At 40.4% G+C, this 18898-nt stretch overlaps 1 protein-coding gene across 1 annotated transcript; it reads right to left on the reverse strand.

The window, feature by feature from the left end:
- Positions 1-565: 565 nt before the first annotated feature.
- Positions 566-18898, reverse strand: Lrit3 (leucine rich repeat, Ig-like and transmembrane domains 3). Its single transcript, XM_090356563.1, has 4 exons — positions 18783-18898; positions 14583-15055; positions 4450-4755; positions 566-1794 (listed from the first exon to the last, which is right to left on the reverse strand). Exons 1-4 carry the CDS (start codon positions 18896-18898, stop codon positions 641-643), a joined length of 2049 nt encoding a protein of 682 aa, XP_090212689.1. The 3' UTR covers positions 566-640.

An 18898-nucleotide genomic window follows, 5' to 3' on the forward strand; every position in this document is an offset into this window, starting at 1 on the left:
CTGCCTGGGATAAGTTGGAACTACAGTCTTCCCGATTTCAACCTCCCATATAACTGGAGGTGATAGGCATATTTCACCATTTCCAGCTTTTTTCATTGAAACAGGGTCTTGTAGACTGTTCTGCCTGAGCTGGTATTCCTCCTAATCTCCACCTTTTGATAGCTGGGATTACAAAAGTAAGCCATTAGGCAATGGAAACAAATACCCATAGTGAATGGCATAAAGCACTTTAGACACAGTTCAGTATGGGAGGTTACCTTGATGCACCAATCTTTCTTCAGAGGCAAAAAAGCAAATGCTTTAATGTACAGAGTTCATCTACAATTCTTTTCACATAAATCTATGTTAGGCACTAAAACATTACTCTAAAAACTATTACAAATGTATTAAACATCCTAAAATTTGTTCATATGAACACCACCCATACCACAAACATCAAAAACATCAAGAAGTTCAGAAGTCAGTTCAGAAGTCTCCAAATTAAAACACACACACACACACACACACACACACACACACACACACACACACACTGCAAAGCACCTCCCTTGTGGTTTTTCTGCAGGATATGAACGTCTTTGCCAAAGTTATACAAACAATCCCTTCATCTCACAACTCTATGGACCTGTGTAGCCAAGTCTTAGCAATAATACTCTGGTCTTGTGCCCTCGCTTTTATTCATCTGTGATTCCACACTCAACCTAGAACAAAGCAGCAACTTTTCTGAATCATCTCTGTGCCTTCGCGTCCAGAGTTCCCCTATACTTTGAGACCGGGGCGAGAGGGTCTCAAATTGGATATAAGTCTCTTTCGCCAAATCATCTTCCCAAAGGGATTCTGATCGACACTGCAGTTTGCAAACTTTATACAATAAGAAACAAATTAATGGGAAGAGAATAACACAGGCTGTACTGGTCACCACGATGAGGAAAGACCACTGTGAATCTCCAGCATCCATTCTGGCTGTGGAAAAGGTGATGCATTGGTCTTTCTGGGCTGGAACTCCTTTTGGAGAGACACATGCCACATACTGCTTGCCAGGCTCCAGGCCATCTATGGTGACTTGATTCTTGCTGGAGTCTGCAGTCAATAGCAGCAGGTCTTTCTCACCATACCTGGAATACAACACAGTCACCGCGGCATTCTGTGTGGTGTTGACACTGTTCCATGCCAAAGTCACGCTCTCACCCGTTACCCTGCCCACCCTGAGGTCTTCTATGGTGGCATTTGTCTCAGGAGGCATGGCCTGGTCCAACAATGCCAACTCTTCTTTCTTGCTCGCACTGGCTGGAGGAAGCTTACTCCCATTCATTTGCACTTTGGCATTTCTCTTCTCGCCTGCGTGCAGCTGGGGTGATGGTCTGCTGGCTCTGGTGGTGCTTGCTTTAAGATGAGTTCCTGGAGTCGAGGCGGAAGAAAGAATGGAGGAGAATGCAGATAAAGAAAAAGAAGCAGGGGGAGGAGATGAAGCAGAAGTCAAAAGAGAAGCCAAGGAAACAGAAAGGGAAGAAGGGGAGGAAGAAAACCAGGATTCGGACAGTAACTTGGGTAAAGACATGGACGGTCCAGATCCTGGCTGGGCGTCCTGCTCAGAGTGGTCTCCAGTCCTTTTTTCAGAAACACCTGGGGATGTGGTAGTTGTGACAACGCCAACCACTGCCACCGTCACCATAGCTTCTGATGTCCCAGCCAAATTTTTGGCCTTACATGCATAATCTCCAGCATCCTTGTGAGAAATGCCAGTCAAGCTTATTATGGACCATCTGACTCCTTTCTCTGGTGACTCCTGAATTACTGGAAGAAAACAAATGTATACTTGGTAAGAGAAAGAGAGAAAAGCGGAACAGTCATGCCAACCTAGAAGGATACAAGTGCATCTCACATGTGTCCCTCTCATATAAGCCAAGGGGCAAATGGCATTTTGCCAATCTTTGCAGGTCAGAATTCCAGGACTTCCCAGTGCTGTGGGATCCAAATAAAGAATGAACATTTAAAGGGATTTACAGATGGAAATCCGATTTGGGTTTTAATAAACTCGTGGGGGGGGGGGGTCGTGTGCTGGTACTGGTGCTTGAACTAAGGGCCTGGGTGCTATCCCTGAACTGTTTTGTTCATGGCTGGGGCTCTACTTCTTGAGCCACCAAATATCCTTCCAGTTTTTTTGGTGGTAAATTGGAAATAAGTCTCTCAACACTTTTCTGCCAGGGCTGGCTTTGAGTCAGGATCCTTAGATCTCTGCCTCTTGAGTATTTATGATTACTGGTACCTGGTATAAAATTTTATCTACTTAATAATGTGTGATTTTAGACAAGTCAGCTAGTATCTGTAGAATTCTTTTGTCTATGTTTGTAGTAGAGGATAAGACACTCTTCCTGCGGGTCCCTTCCAGTCACAGTTATGAGCTATAAATTGTTTATCATAAGACTTTCCTTAGGTAGTTCTCAAGATGATTTTAATTGTAATTAAATGAATCTATCCACATGAACAGAAAATGACTTTTTTTTGGCCTGGTGTCATCATTCACATTCTAAATCATTTATTTCCTATTTAACTTAGATAAACTAGTAAGTTACAGGTTCTTTTGTTTGCAGAATAATGTATCATTTTTGCTTTCTAAAATATAAAAATCTAAAAATACTTCATCTGTTTTAATTTTAGAAGTTTTTCAGAGAATAATAATAATAGAAGTAAAATTATATTAATAGCCCAAAAGTTAGCTCAGTAGTTTAAACTGTGGCTGTTCATTAGCTATCCATACAAACATCAAGCCTTAATTTTTTGAATGGTTTCATTGGTGTGTTTTTGTTCGTTTGAGATGGGGCCACACTATGTAATGCAAGTAACCGTAAGTTCAAGACCTCCTGCTTCAGCTTTCTGAGGGCTGGAATTACAAGCATGAGCCACTTTGACCAGTTCTTAATATTTTTAGTCCATCAACTTTTATTTATTTTAACCTTAATTTTAATTTAATTCCTAAGAGTTTTAAAATTATATCCTTTTAATCCTCAGAATGTCACAGCTGAAGCTAGGACCAAGGCATCACTTGGTCTCAAGAAAATCTAGAAAGTCTACATAACAAACGGTTCTAAAACTCATACTTTTTGCCCCATTACAAGGCTTCTTATATGGTTTGTTTTTTAAATATCCATTCAAATATAAGAAATTTGTATGAAAGCCCCCTTAAAAATTCTTTTCATGACTTTACATTTTAAAATGGGCTGTATTCAAGGGAACACAGCACAAAGAATTAAACTACATCCTCACCTTTCTACTGAATTTTCTCTGATTCTTATCAGGAGGATTGGGGGGCTAATCTAAATAGAAAAATATTAACCAATATAATTTATTCTTCAAATTCCTTTCCTCTAGATGACGTGGACAAACACTTCAGTGATTCAGTGGTAGATAACCTGCTTAGCATGTAAAAGGCTGCTGCTCCCACTGAGTGGGGTAGAGAAAGAGTTTACCTAGCATGTACAGGCTTTGAGTTGCTCTTCAGCACTGAGGAAAGGGAAAAGAAAACACACACACACACACACACACACACACACACACACACAGAGCCAAGTCCTTTAAAATACAATACGTTGGGGATGTTTTAATAATTTGGAGATGTTAAACTGCACAAAAATCTGGATGCAGTGGTATCGGCCTATAATCCCAGCTACTCAAGAGGAAGAGGAGGCAAGAAGATTGAGAGTTCTAAGCAAATCTAAGTGTAGTCAGCACAGCCCTATCTCAAAAACAGTAACAACGAAAGGACTGAGAGTGTGGATCAACTGAGACACTCCTTAGCATGCCTGAAGAACTGGGTTCAAGCCTTGGTAAAAGAAAGAGAAGGAGGAAGGAGGAACAAAGAAGAAAGAAGGTGGGAGGGAAGAGAAGACTGAAAAAAAAAAAAAAGAACATTTGTGGCTCAAGCCTATAGCCTATAATCCTAGCTACTTAGGGTGGTGAGATCTGGAGGACTGCAGTTCAAAGCAGACCTGGACAAAAAGAGTCCATAAGACACTATTTCTAAAGTAACCAGCAGGCCAGGAGTTTGGCCTAGTGGTAGAGTGCCTGCCTAGCATGAACGAAGACCCAGGTTTGATTCCTCAGTACCACATACATAGGCAAAAAAAAAAAAAAGCCAGAAGTGGTGCTGTGGCTCAAGTGGTAAGGTTCTAGCCTTGAGAAAGCCCAAGAACAGTGCTCAGGCCCTGAGCTCAAACCAGGATTAGAGAGAGAGAGAGAGAGAGAGAGAGGCAGGCAGAGAGAGAGGCAGAGAGAGATGGAGAGAGAGGACATGATTCAGTGGTAGAACTTCAGATGAGCACGCAAACTGGGGGAGTAGAAGGGCCTGAGTTCAAAACCCCAGTACCAGCTTTTAAAAAGGCACAAAAACATGAAATTAGGCTTCAGCTTTTGTAGACTGCATGTGTCTTAGGGGTTGACTGAAGAAAATACCTGTATGGTTGACAGGCAAGTTGTCAGAGCGGGTCCATGTGAGCTGTGGGGTGGGGAAGCCAGTGGCATCACACCGAATAAGGACATTGCTGCCCAGAGCCGACGTGATTTTGGTGGCTGAGGTCATCACCGATGGCTTCAAACACTGCTCCAACTCCGCTCTCTGAAATAAAATCCCTGCCAGGCGCTCGGGTTCACTACAGATCACCAGTGGATCAAGTAACACCACCGTGGGGTCAGGAAACTTGGACAGCTCCATTATTTTGGAAATGTGACAGTCACAGAGCCAGGGGTTGTCCTGTAGACCTGTAACAGAAGGGCAAAGAAAGGTCCATAAATGTGATTCTGATGGCTTCACTTTGGAGGACATTCTCTTGGAAAAGGAGGCGGAGAAGGGAAGGAAAGGGAAAAGAAGGGAGAGGACTTCAGAGAAAGTACAAAATCCAGGGAAAGACTATAAAAATTATTTGCTAACGTTTCAGGATACCTTGTCTTAGCTTTGCCTGCAGGATTGATATAATGGTGATGCACAGCAAGTCCCCATGAGCAATGCAATGGTGAAATGCAAATAAAACAAAATGGAGGATGAGATGCCAATCTCTCAGAGGACATCTTACAATTCAATTTCCTGGCTCACAGATGACCTTAACCCTGTAGATTGGACCAAGGCATAGGAATTTCAAAGAGGCACTGTCAATAAGTACTCAAATCCCTAATCTACACACAAGCCACTTTTGGTCTACTGAGAGTATATTTGTGGCAGATACTAAGATGGTTTTTTCTTGCCACACATGAACTTAAGAATGGAGAAAAGCCTGGCATCTCTGCCTCCACTCTGTGTTTGTATTGGTTCTAAGCCCTTCTCTCCATAATCACCTTGCAGTCAGCCTGTATTCCAGGAAAGACAGGATGGACAGAGAACATCCTTATGACAAGGGACTGAGGAACAGCAAGAGGGACCACTCCTCATTAGGAACGTTGCCAGTGATAAGGAGGCTGCATCCTGGAGCTGGAGCTGGAGGAATCATCTCACCGGAACTAGATAGCTCCCTCAAGTGAACACAGTGAGAATAACTAGTGGGGAATCCAAAAGAATCACAACCACAATAATGACCCATAACTAGGACTCTGACCTCTTCCCACTCTATATTCTATTTTAAACCTAAGGCTCTTCGTACTTCAAAGATGGCTAAAGATGAATGAAAAGTGCTGTCGTCTCTGGCATCATAGCATATAGTTTTTTAAATCTCCTTTCCCTGCCATATTCCTTTCTAATAAATGTTCCAATCACTTTCACTGAATGTCTTGCCTCAATTCTTCTGTCATAGGTCATAAAGACTGAGGTAGATAATTGTGCTGACTTTCTCCTTAACGATGAGAATAACAGAACAATGGGGAGCAGTGACGCTGATCAAGACACAGCACACTCATAAATTAACATGCTGAATTGCAACCTTTTTTGTACAGCTATAAAGAAATTAAAAAAAAACAATGGCAGTAGTAATTCTTTCGTAGGTTTGCATGAAATGTGAATGCCATGTCCCTTTGTAAATAATGGTTGATTTATGATTTGAAAAAAAAAATCCCTGCAAACTTTATAACCATTCTTGCTAAATGTAATACTGAAAACCTATTGTTAATATAGTCCAAGTATGAAACTCTGGGTAAATAAGAAATTTTACCCAGACAAAAGAATATTCACTACACACGAATGCATGTCTTCGTCCTATTGATAAAGCAACTGAGCTTACACAATCTACTGACAACAAAGAGACACATAAGTAATGGTGTCATGTGACCCAAGAAGTGGGAAAATGTCTAAAATAATGTCTAAAATAGACATTCAAGATCCCTAGACTATATTAGGTGTTAATTCACTACTGAAAATATTAGCTAACCTAATATGTGAAGGCTAGTTGTATGGACATGAGAAACTAAGTAGGTAATGCCACCTTCATAAAATTCATTTAACTATCTAGGTCCAGTTCTCTGGGGCCTAGAAGCTGCTGACTTGTTGAGCTTGTTTTCTTATCTGTAAGGTGAGAAAGTGGGGTATACTGCAGAGCTCTCTCTAGCCATGATTTTCTGTCAGTCTATAAAATAATCGGCACAAAACTGGACTAGTGGCATGGAGCAAATAATAGAATGCCAGCCAAGCAAGCAAGCTGAGCAAACAGGAAACCCTAAAGTTTAAATTCTGGTACTAGGAAAAAACGTAACTAGAAAAAGCTTAAATTAGGGTTATAGGTAAAGTAGTAAGAGACCAGAAAAAGCTGAGCCTGAGAGGCCCCAAGTTCAAGCCCTAGTAGCAGCACAAAAAACAAAATATAGTAAAGAATGAAAGGAAGCTTCAGTGCCCATGATACTCACGAGACATGCATGAACTAGAAAATACCATGGAGCCTTGTCTCACACTACAAAAGGCTACCTTCGCATAAAGTATCATCATTATCCTTATTTCAGAGATGAGGAAAAACTCTTGTGCACTGATATAGATTGGGGTAGCCATTATGGAAAGCAGTATGGAGATTGCTAAAGAGATTTAAAACAGAACTACTATACAAAAATTAACCAATATGAAGATGAGAAAAGCAAGAGTTAGGAAGTTTTTAGAATCAACCCCAAATCACATTGTTGAGCAGCCAGCATTTTGCTGTATTTATGTCACCTCAGGACATTGGTATTTTTCTGACTTCACTCCAGAAGAGACAGAAGAATATATCTATATTCAGATAAGAAAACAATTAGAGATTACCATTCTATCTCTGTAAATCACAGTCCTGACTTATCCCAGACTCCTAGCTTTCTAATCTAATACTCCTCTCTACCTTAATTCTTCATCACCTAAAGACACTTACAAGTCACAAGTGGCACACGTGTTTCCTTCATCTCTTAAACTATTATTAAAAAAATATCTGGGCCAAGAGTTTAGCATAGTGGTAGAGTGCTTGCCTACCATGCACCAAGACCAGGGTTCCATTCCTTGGTACCACATATATAGAAAAAAGTCAGAAATGGTGCTGTGGCTCAAGTGGTAGAGCTGTAGCCTTGAGAAAGCCCAAGGACAGGGTCCAGGCCCTGAGTTCAAGACCCAGGACTGGCAAAAAATAAAAAATAAAATAAAATAAATCTGTTAACCAGAAAATAATTTTTAATGTGTTCCAACTGTTTACACCTAGAAGCAAAGTAAATCCAGAGTAAAGATTTTTAAATCTCTCAAAAAAATAAAAGTCTATCGTGCCAGTTGTGAAATACCTAAGGTCTATCGTAATGTTTTTAAACAAGAATAAAAAATACAGATCCAAATACTGAAAATATTCACTAAGGTGATTTCTTCTGGGGACAAAGGTACAAAAGCTCACAAAAGTTAAACTATTACTAGTATTGCATTCCCTCAAGGCAATCCACCAACCACAGTCACAATAATTTGCATTAATTAATTTATTTTACAGAATTCTTCTTGGATAGGAACAGTGAGCTTTGCTGCATCTTTTCTGAAAGAGGAATGTAGTATCCATTACACATCAGCATACTTGGATTACATGTGCTATTTACCTTCTGTTTGCACCAACTAGTTGTACAAAGGGATTTCATTTGACATGACCGTGATGCCTACAAGGACACAGTATGAGATACACACATTCTGTCACTCTCCTTCAACAACAACAAATTCTTCTGTTGGTGGTGGTTGCAGGGTTTGAAATGAGAGCTTGGGCACTGCTCCCTCAGCTCTTTTGCTCAAGGCTAACACTCTACAACTTTGAGCCACAGTGCAGTTTCTGGTTTTCTAGGGGTTAATTGAAAATAAGAGTTTTACATGCTTTTCTGCCCAGGCTGGCTTTCAACTGTGATCCTCATATCTCAGCCTCCAGAATAGCTAGGATTATAGGCATGAGCTACAGGCACCAAGATTTTCTCTGCAGAACACAGCCATTCGAGACAAAGGACATGCTTTATTTTGCTTTGTAGAGACAGTGGCATTTAGTGATTGAATGGGGAAAGTCTTTATCAAATGGTGCTAGAACACCTGACATGTCTTTGGAACAAAGTAAACCTCGACTTCCTTGTACTATTTTCAAGGACTAGTCTGAGACGGGATATAGTCATTAACAGAAAAGCTAATATGTGAATAGTAAGGCTAACTGAAGAAAGAAAAGAGAAAGCATTAACTGCAAGAGGAACAAAAAGCTAATATACCAAATGTCACAAGAGAGAACATAATCTTATCAAAGACTCCCTGAAAAAAAACTGAATAGATGAATCAGACTTGTAGAAAATATTTTCAATGCAAATCATTGACAAACAACTTACATGTACTGGTTTTAACAAAGACACATACTCTAAAGATCAGACCAAAGACTTAAATATTTCATGAAGGAATATCTATAAATGGTCAACATCGTTAGTCATCAGGGAAATGTGTGCCCAGATCACAATATGGCACCCCAGAATAGCTGAAATACAAAAGACTGACCCCATGAAATGATAGGGAGGATACAGTTCAACCAGACTGAGCCAGAGAGGGAAGTGTGATGTTAGACAACTCCAGTGGAATATTGGCTGGGATCATGATTTGAAGCCAGCCCAGGCAGAAACATTCATGAGACCTTTATCTCTAATTAATCACAAAAAATGCTGGAAGTAGAGCTGTGGCTGAAGTGCTAGTGTTGAGCAAAAGAAACTCAGAGATGGTGCCCAGGCCTGAGTTCAAACCCCAGGACACACACGCGCGCACACACACACACACACACACACACACATACACACACACACACACACACACACACACACACACATGAAGAAAATGCTACCCATGTGATGATATTTCCAGGTCTGCCTCTGAGGCACACTTATGAGATCCTCCAGAGAGCGGATAGGCAGATAGAATCCTTTACTAGGTGGATTTTTCTCCAGAGGTCTAGCAAAGGGCAACGCATATTGACAGATGCGGGGAAAATGTTTGCTGAAATGAATTAATGCCATCTTAGAAATTCTGTTGAAATGCTTAGGCTGCCAGTGACATTCAGATAATTTCCATTGTGAATTCCATGGCCCATGCGTACAACTGAGCAAACTTAAAAAATTATGAAAGCATTTCATGTTCTCTTCTTTGCAGTCTTTCCTCCAAGATAAACAGTGGCAGGCATTACAAAGAGGCCTGTGGAAACACCGCTTCTTGAGCAAGAAGCCATGGAAATTGAGCTGAATTACTGATCAAAAGGTGAGTGTCAGAGTTAATTTAAAGGCTTTCTTGTAAAACACTAAGATGCTTTTTATGGAATCTATGGATAAGGCAGCTGTTTATCCTCCTTGTCAGTATAAAGTAACATTTTCCAATAATAAAAATGAAGAGATGTCCAATACCCAAGAAGGATAATAAAACAGCTAGAGCATTTTAGTTTAATGTTTTATTTTTTGCCAATTATAGGACTTGCACTCAGGGCCTGGGTGCTGTCTCTGGGCTTCTTTTGCTCAAGTCTGGTGCTCTACCACTTTAAGCCACAGTGCCACTTCCAGTTTTCTGGTAATTAATTGGAGATAAGAGTCTGTGGATTTCCTGCCAGGGCTGGCTTCAAATCTTGGTCCTCAAGTCTCAGTCTCTTAAATAGCTATGATCATAAGCATGCTAGTGTATTTTTCCTTCTGCTTCTTTGTACATCTTAAAATACTTACATAAGGCACCAGCTACACACCTCTGTTAATCAGGAGGCTGAGACCTGTAGGATCATAGTTCAAAGTCAGCCTAAGCAGAAAAATCTGTAAGACTCTATCTCCAATGAACCAGCTAAAAGCCAGACAGAAGGTGTGAGTCAAGTGGTAGAGCATCAGCTTTGAACAAGAAAGCAGATCAAGAATGAGATTCCCTCAATGTAAGCCTCAATACTGACATAACAAATTAAATAAGTAAATCAATAAAATAGTTGTAGTTATAGCTAATCATGCTTTTAAAATTTGATGTTATACCAAACTTTTTTTTCCATGTTATTGTTTTAAAGCCTCTGGAACTAACACAGATAAAGTTGATTGGTAACTCCCCTTGTACTGAAATTTTAAAACCATGTTTAATCCCTGAGTTCTCCAGATCTAACTCACCAGTGAAAAACAGCAACATCCTATAAATTGTTCTTAATATCTAAATATCAGCACTCATATTAGTAATAACTAATCATAAGAGGGTTATTAATAGAAATGGGGCACTTGAATTTCATTTCTACTATATATCATGATTTGTATGCCCAAACATTGCTTGGCAAGAATCTTTTTTCATATGTAGGGAAATAGAATCTTATATTAATTAATCTGTAACTAGTAGCCTTAGTCATAAGGATCATATTGGTAGGTATAATAAAACAATCTGCAGTGAAAGTCTTCATAATGCTTCTAAGTGTACATAAAAGGGATTCTACAAATATCTGTTTACTCAAACTAAGGTAGTTTTGATTCTATACCACATCCTAACACATTTCTTTGGTTCTCTAATAAAAAATATTTGAGAATGAACAGCATATAAAGTGACTAAGAAAAACTTGCCTGAATTTCACTTTTCTGTCTACTATTTTCCCTGAAGTTCACTTTTCTTTCTACTCATTTTCAATTTCACAAAGACTAGATATCTTTTTTTGAATTGTCTGGGTATGTATAGAGAAGGGGTTACAGTTACATTCGTTAGGTAGTGGGTGCATTACTTCTCGCACATTGATACCCCTTCTCATGTTTTTGTCCCTGTCTCCCTCCTCCCACCCCTCCCCATCATCTTGCTTTCCCCCCTTCCCTTCCCTATTTCAAATAAGCAAATAAACATATCTACAATATACCAGGTAACAAAGTCAGATACAGTAACAATATGAGATTAACCATAAGGGCAAAAAAAAAAGAGAAAAGAAATAACATAGTACATTAAGAACAACAATCACAAAGATAAACCTCTTGTTTCCATATCCTAAAGTTCATTTCATTTAATCTCATCCTATATGACCTTACGTACATAGCTTTTGAGCTATTGTGATCCTCTGCTAGGAGAGTCCTAGATGTGTACTAATTATTATAAATGAGGGAAGCCACTGAGCCTACATTCCTTTGAGTCTGGCTTATTTCACTTAATATGATTTTTTTCAAGTCTTTCCATTTCCTTACGAATGGGGCCATGTCATTCTTTCTGATGGCAGCATAGAATTCCATTTGTGTATAAGTACCACATCTTAATCCATTCATCCACTGAGAGTCATCTGGGTTGGTTCCATATCTTAGATATGCGATGAACAGCATTGTGCTAGTGGCTTTCTGCCCTTGTTTCTGCCCTTGTTTAGTCTGCTCTTGTTTTCTAGGGTAAATGCCAAGGGATGGGATTGCTGGGTCATAGAGGAGCTCTATGTTTAGTCTTTTGAGGAACTATCATACTGCTTTTCAGAGTGGTTGAACGAGTTCTCATTCCCACCAACAGTGTAGTAACAATCCCTCCTGGCAACATCTGTTGATATTAGATTTCTTGATAATGGCCATTCTAATTGAAATGAGGTGGAATCTCAAAGTTGTTTTGATTTGCATTTCTTTTAAGGATGAGATATCTTTACTTACATTCAAGCAATAGCAAGGTGAAAGACCTGTAAGTTCCATTATAGAACTTTTTCTCAAATACATCTTTAATATCTTTTTAAAATACTTTTAAAAGCTGGTTACCAGTGGCTCATACCTGTAATCCTAACTACCCAGGAAGCTGAGATCTGAGGATTTTGTCTCAGGCTAGCCCAACCAGACAAATCTGAACGATGGCTATCGCCAATTAACCAACAAAAATACAGGAAGTTGAGATATGGCTCAAGTGGTAAAGTACAGAAAAGACTAAATAATAATGGGAGCCCCAAGTTCAAGCCCCAATACCAGCACTTACACAAACAAATTCTCAAACATATCTTGTTTAATGTATGTCATACTTCAACAAGTATCTGGCAGGTGACATTGGGGAGAAAGGAATTCCCTCTTGTTCCAAAAGCTTGGTAAAGTCATTCCACTGGGAAAAGTTCTTTCAGTCACTGGGAAGCACAACTTCTTCTGCAGCCAGAAGTTAGGAACTAACAATCCATTCTTTTTTTGGGGGGGGGGGGTGTCACAGGGCTTGAACTAGGTCTGGGCGCTGTCCCTAAGGTCTTCAGCTCAAGGTGATCCCCTTACCCCTGGGCCTGGGCATTATCCCTGAGCTCTTCAGTTCAAGGCTACCACCCTACCCTTGAACCATTTTCTAGAGGCTAATTGGAGATAAGAGTCTCAGGTCCTTGGCCGGGAGTTTGGCCTAGTGGTAGAGTGCTTGCCAGGCATGCATGATGACCCGGGTTCGATTCCTTGGTACCACATACTTAGATAAAGCCGGAAGTGGGGCTGAGGCTCAAGTGGTAGAGCTCTAGCCTTGAGAAAAATCCAAGGACAATGCTCAGGCCCTGAACTTAAACCCAGGACTGGCAAAAAAAAAAAAAAAAGAGTCTCAGGTCCTTTTGTGCCCAGGCTGGCTTTGAACCTTGATCCTCAGATCTCAGCCGCCTGACAACCCATTCTTACAAGGAGAAAAGTCTAACCTACACAGTAGGACCCTATCTCAAAAAGCAAAATCAAAACAGGCAAGCAAACGAGGAACTTCGGGCATAGGCTTCCTACAAACATATAAAAGAGCTCAGAACCCATGGAGACACCTGAGAACAACTTCCATTCCTTCTTCTCAATTATACATTTATCACTCCAGGAAAACAACTGATGTCTTGTCATGTTTTTTCTGATTAACAAAAGAAGGAAAGGTATAGAAATGGAGGGAGAGAGGATAAGCAAAAGCAGCAGGGTACTCATTGTACACTATGTTGAAAATAAGCTACACAACTTGTGGCTGGGATGGGAGGGAAAAACTGGAGTGAGAGAAGGGGTGACAATGCCCAAAAGAAAATGTACTTTTGGCCTGACTTATGTAACTATAGCCCCTCTGTTTTTAGTATTTTAAAATAAAAATATTTTTTAGAAATGGGGCCAGGAGTATAGCCTAGTGATAAAGTGCTTGCCTAGCATGCACGAAGCCTTGGGTTCGATTCCTTGTTACCACAAACACAGAAAAAGGCCGGAAGTGGTGCTGTGACTCAAGTAGTAGAGTGCTAGCCTTGAGAATGCTCAAGGACAGTACCCAGGCCCTGAGTTCAAAGCCCCAGGACTGGCAAAAAAAAAAGGGCGGGTGGGGAGAAACATGTATAAAATTCATGTTTACAGAGAGATTTATGTGATTACATGGATATATCAGGATAAATGAGAATCATGGAAACCTAAGAAAGATTTCATAGATAAAATTGTCACATAGAGGCTAGATATACATACACATCTACAGAGACAGGGAAGGAAGGAGAGGTGGGAAGAGAGAGATAGAGATAGAGTGCTTGAGAGGCAGTCTAGTCTTGGCACAACAGTATCAGCCTTGATAATTAGCTGGGAAAATTATTCTATGACCTTTAAAATTGTTATCAAGAAGATTACAAGCTACTGCTAGTTTTAGATCTATGAGGCAACTGAAAAATATAGTAAGACGAATGTTCATTTGGCAAATCTATCACTGAAACATAGGAAAGATGAACAACTAAAGTTCTATATGGCTTCCCATAACAATGACATTTAGAAGCTATTCTTCCAAAGTGATGACTGTCTATCCATCAACGTGGGTGTTGGCCCAGTTCCCATTCCTAAAGAACCTGCTGGAAAGTTAAAGGTGAACAGCATAGTGTGTGGAACGTGGCAGACTGGAAGTTGGGGTACTTACAAGAGTAGAGCAGGTAGGTGGCCTGTGTCTTTCAGCTTCCCCTGAGAACAAGGCACACCCTGGCCCCACCCTCCCACATTTGTACATGCCCACGCATACACAACCATTGTATCATACATTGGAGACACAGGTTAATTGGCAAGGTACTATTGCATTCAAGGTTCAAATTCAGAGCTGAGCAGGTACTTCAGTGATTGAGTATTTCAGCATCTATAAAGTTCCCCAACACACACACACACACACACACACACACACACACACACACACACACAAGGAGAGAAAGAAAACAAATCTAAAAGACCAGACAACTCAATGTATTCTAGCAAGGTATGAAAAGATCTTGGGATCTTACCAAGAATAATTCTTCTTGGTTCCAGGTCTGTGCTTCTGGAAGGTACTGCAGCTAAGTGGGACCAGCTGTCCAGGAAATCTGATGGCAGGGTGGTTAGCCTGTTGCTTGATAAATCCAGGTAGGCAAGGTTCTTCAGATACCGAACCACCTCACTGGGCACGCTGGCTATTCGGTTATTGTGCAAATCCAGGGTCCTCAGGCGGGGCATGTCCAGTAGAGAAGCCCAGGGGAAGGCAGCCAGAGAATTGCCATCCAAGCGCAGCTCATGCAGCTGCCTGAGGTTGTAGAAGCTGCTGGGTTCCACGCTGGCCAGGGAGTTGTAGGTCAGCCAGAGGTACCGGAGCTCCACTAGGTAATAGAAGGCCTCGGCTGGGACCCTGCGCACCACCGTCTTCTCGATGCGAAGCTTCGCTGTGTCCACCGGGAAGTTCGAAGGGACTTCATTCATATCCAAATCATTACACACCACTGACCTAGTGTCACAAGAGCAATGCAAGGAGACCCATTCTCCAAGACTCATGGAGGAGGAGGGGGGAAGAAGGAGGAGGAAGAAGGGAGAAAGAAGAAGAAGAAGAAGAAGAAGAAGAAGAAGAAGAAGAAGAAGAAGAAGAAGAAGAAGAAGAAGAAGAAGAAGAGGAAGAGGAAGAGGAAGAGGAAGAGGAAGAGGAAGAGGAAGAGGAAGAGGAAGAGGAAGAAGAAGAAGAAGAAGAAGAAGAAGAAGAAGAAGAAGAAGAAGAAGAAGAAAGAGGAGGAGGAGGAAGAAGAAGTAGAGGAGGAGCAGGAGGAGGAGGAATCCTTGTTTGAAACATGTTTGGTTTCTCCTTCCCTAGTGGCTTTCCCTGAATAGCTGTTCTGTTGAGCAAATGAATAATGTGGCATAACTAATCTGTTCTCATCACCATTATCATCACTGAAATGATTACTAGGTTGAACCATGTGTTCCAATAACATGGTTAAATATCAGTCATTTCATGGGCCTATCAACCTAGTATTTATGGAGTACTTTCCATGTCAGATTTGCATGAGACAAGTCACATCTTTGACTTGATTAATCACCACAACAGCCCTAAGAGGTAGAAATTGTACTAAGCAGAGGCATGGCTCAATGGCAAGGACAAGGCTCTAAGTTCAAACCTTATGATGGAAACGAATAAGCAAAAATGCATCCGTACTGCAATCAGCTGCTCTTGGTTGAACTCTGAACTTTGTTCCCCCTCCAGTGGCCAGGAAAACAGGACGAGCCACTTTCCTGCCTGCCAGGTGGCACTTTCCCATTAAGCTGGCTACTTTATTTAAAAGAAAATATTTACTTATTTATAATCTGCAAGTAGGTATGCAAAGGGGTTTCATTTCCACACGTCAGTTTGTGAGTACACACATCTTGTGTAGGGAATGGTGTGGTCCTTTGCAATGTCAACGTGTGGAAATGCAACTAAGTAAACTGAGAGAATGCATAAGATTGGGACAGTAGTGGGGAGGGTAGAATGATTAAGGGGTGACTTTGATTAACATGTTGGTTACTTTAAATGAATAAAAACTTCCATAAGCCTTGAAACTGTAAAAACAAAACCAAACCATTCCACAGCATCCTAGCAATATGCTTCATGAGCAGGTGTTGCTGCTATTGCCGATAACTTCAGTTTTACTAATATTTGGTGACTTCTCAAGGTCACCCAGTTAGTAGGCGATGAAGTGACTTTTCAAGCCCACTTTCACTCTGAAGTATATCTCCTTAAGAAATGGACCATGGTAAAACAAACAAAACAAAACGAAAAACCAGAATCCCTTGTTAAAAGTCATGAGTTGATTCTTTTTGAGGACCACTTTACAAAACAGATTGCACTCATGAACTGGCATGCTGCATTGAAACCCCTTTGTATGAATATATAAAGATAATAAATAAATGTAGAAAGTTAAAAATTAAAAAGAAAGGCCAAGAGTGTGGCCTAGATGTAGAGCGTTTGCCTAGCATGCACAAAGCCCTGGGTTCAGTTCCTTGGTACCACATACATAGGAAAAAGCCAGAAGTAGTGCTGTGGCTCGGGTGGTAGAGCACTAGCCTTGAGAAAGCTCAAGGACAGTGCCCAGGCCCTAACTTAAAGCCCCAGGACTAGCAAAACATAAAAATAAGAATAAAAGAGAATTACCTCATTTGAGAAAAGAGTTCACATTAGACATTTAAAGGTCAACTCTGACTTAACAGAACCTGTGCACTGCTTTGTGCCTAGAGAAGAAACCAGAAACTGAATTTATCCTGGTCTTCATTAATTGAAATGACCTTGAACTAGTCACATGTTGATTGTTGGCTGGCATATGTCACACAGGCATAGAAAAACAAGTCCGACTCACATGAGGGCTGAAAGTATAAGGAATCTGAGAAATTAGAGATTCATTTTAGCCCATGAAGAACTCAGAATATATTCCTCATATTCCCTTTAAGTGTTAAAAAGGAACCATAAGCAATTTTGTAAAATATCATCTAAATGATGATACATGCCTGACATAGTTGGTAAATCATAAAATGTCCATCCGATAAGACATAGCGCCTTGAGTCAATGCATTTTAAGCTGACCCACAATGTAAACAGAGGTGAGAAACATGAAGTTCTGAAGTTCTTATGCGACCATCTTCTTCCTATAAGTTTCGAAGAAGCCTCTGTTGAATCACTGAACTTTTCGGGAATATGCTTTATCTCTAATTACAACACAAACTTAAATACTACTATATACAAGAACACGGGCATCTCTGCCCACTAAATAAGCTTTCCAGGGTGCCATTCTATAAAAATCGTACATGGGCGGTCTAAAGACCTTGCAGCTTCATCAGCAGTCTTTACACCCAGTGCAACTTTGTGCCCTGGGAGTGTCAGATTGTCCCTGTTTACGTTCATCTCCTTGCTTGTGAAATGACAGGAATTGAGCTATATCAGTTCTAGGGTTCTTTCTAGGCATCGTATTCTATACTTATTATAATAAGTAAATAAATAAATACATAAATAAGTAATACAGGCCCAAAGTTCAAGCTCCACAACCAACAAAAAATAAAATAAAATCAGTGAAGAAAGGGGATCGTATGGAGAAGCAAACATTTCTGGTAGTTTTCCCAGAAATAACTCTGGTCTAGTTACTAACTACTTACACATCGCTGAACAAGTAAGTATTTAATTGGTATTCTTTTCATTATCTGTAACCTCCCAGTAAACATCTCACAAAAGATGCCAAGAATTGGCTGAGAAAAGTGTCTTGGCTGAGTAAAGTCTCTACAATAACAGTCCCAGCCTCACAAATGAGTTTTGTTCTTGTTCTTATCATGAGGATTATGATTATGATTATGATATATTGGTTGGGTTTAAGATGAAACCCAGGGCCTTATATATGCTAGGCAGATGCTCTACAACTGAACTATACTTCATCCCTAACAGCTATTTTGTGTTGAAAGTTGAAATATTCTTTTATTACAGTTAACAACTCACTGTGTACTACTAGTAATTTAGTCACAGATAATCTGACTTTGCTATTAAATACCCCTCTTTAAAACATCAAGATCAAGATCGACTGGGTTTGGCTATTATGAATTTGCTTTTGCATTCAACTTACATCTAAAAGGATTTGGGTATATTATCAACAAATCACTATGCTTACAAGGTAGATTGACGTGACAGTAACATTGAGAGTGGGAGGCCCTGTAGTGTCTAAACAGATGCCTCAATGTCTTCACTTTTTAAATTCCACAAGTTAAAATGAGAAATTCCAGTTGCCAGCCTCTTGGACATCACTCCTGTGATCTCCCTTTCCACTGTCCAGCTGCTGGCACAAATAACTCTCAGATGAAATGAGAAACGGATAGCAGATGCTAGAGACAGCCTGCCCAGCTGTCCCATTCGGTTTTCTGTAAGTACAGCCTGAGCTGGGTACACACATTGAAAATAGCTTGACTTCCTGAAAGGGTTGCTTCGTGAATGTGAGTGCAATGAGTGGGAATTTCCATTCCCTTGTGAGACTTTTGAGAAGCAACCCGATTAAAGCAGAAGAAATTAAACCAACAGTGGACAGCCATGTTTACCTGCAGCACATCTTAATTAAGCCTCCTCATCTCTGATTTGTGACAAGCAACTTGCTTTCAAAGTAAAATTACATTATTTAGGTCACATTTTTTTTAAGTCTGGAATAATTAGAGCACATAGGAAGGAGAAGAGCATACCTTGATCCTGAGCCGTCATTTCTGCCATGATAATCACAAGTACACTGAGATGGACAAGAACAGCTAGCTCCTTCCAGAAAGCTAAGCACAACATACACACACGCCAAGAATCGCAT

The sequence above is a fragment of the Megascapheus bottae genome, chromosome 23 (assembly GCF_031878675.1).
Source record: "Megascapheus bottae isolate mThoBot1 chromosome 23, mThoBot2.hap1, whole genome shotgun sequence".
NCBI lineage: Eukaryota > Metazoa > Chordata > Mammalia > Rodentia > Geomyidae > Megascapheus > Megascapheus bottae.

Bases quoted from the DNA above. Each gene is read 5' to 3' on its own strand.
- Lrit3 (XM_090356563.1), bottom strand. From the start codon at position 18,898: ATGCGATTCTTGGCGTGTGTGTATGTTGTGCTTAGCTTTCTGGAAGGA. The intron at 15,056-18,782 runs GTATGCTCTTCT...TTGTGACACTAG, and splicing joins AATGACGGCTCAGGATCAAG to GTCAGTGGTGTGTAATGATT. The intron at 4,756-14,582 runs GTAAGATCCCAA...CTTCTGTTACAG, and splicing joins ACCAAGAAGAATTATTCTTG to GTCTACAGGACAACCCCTGG.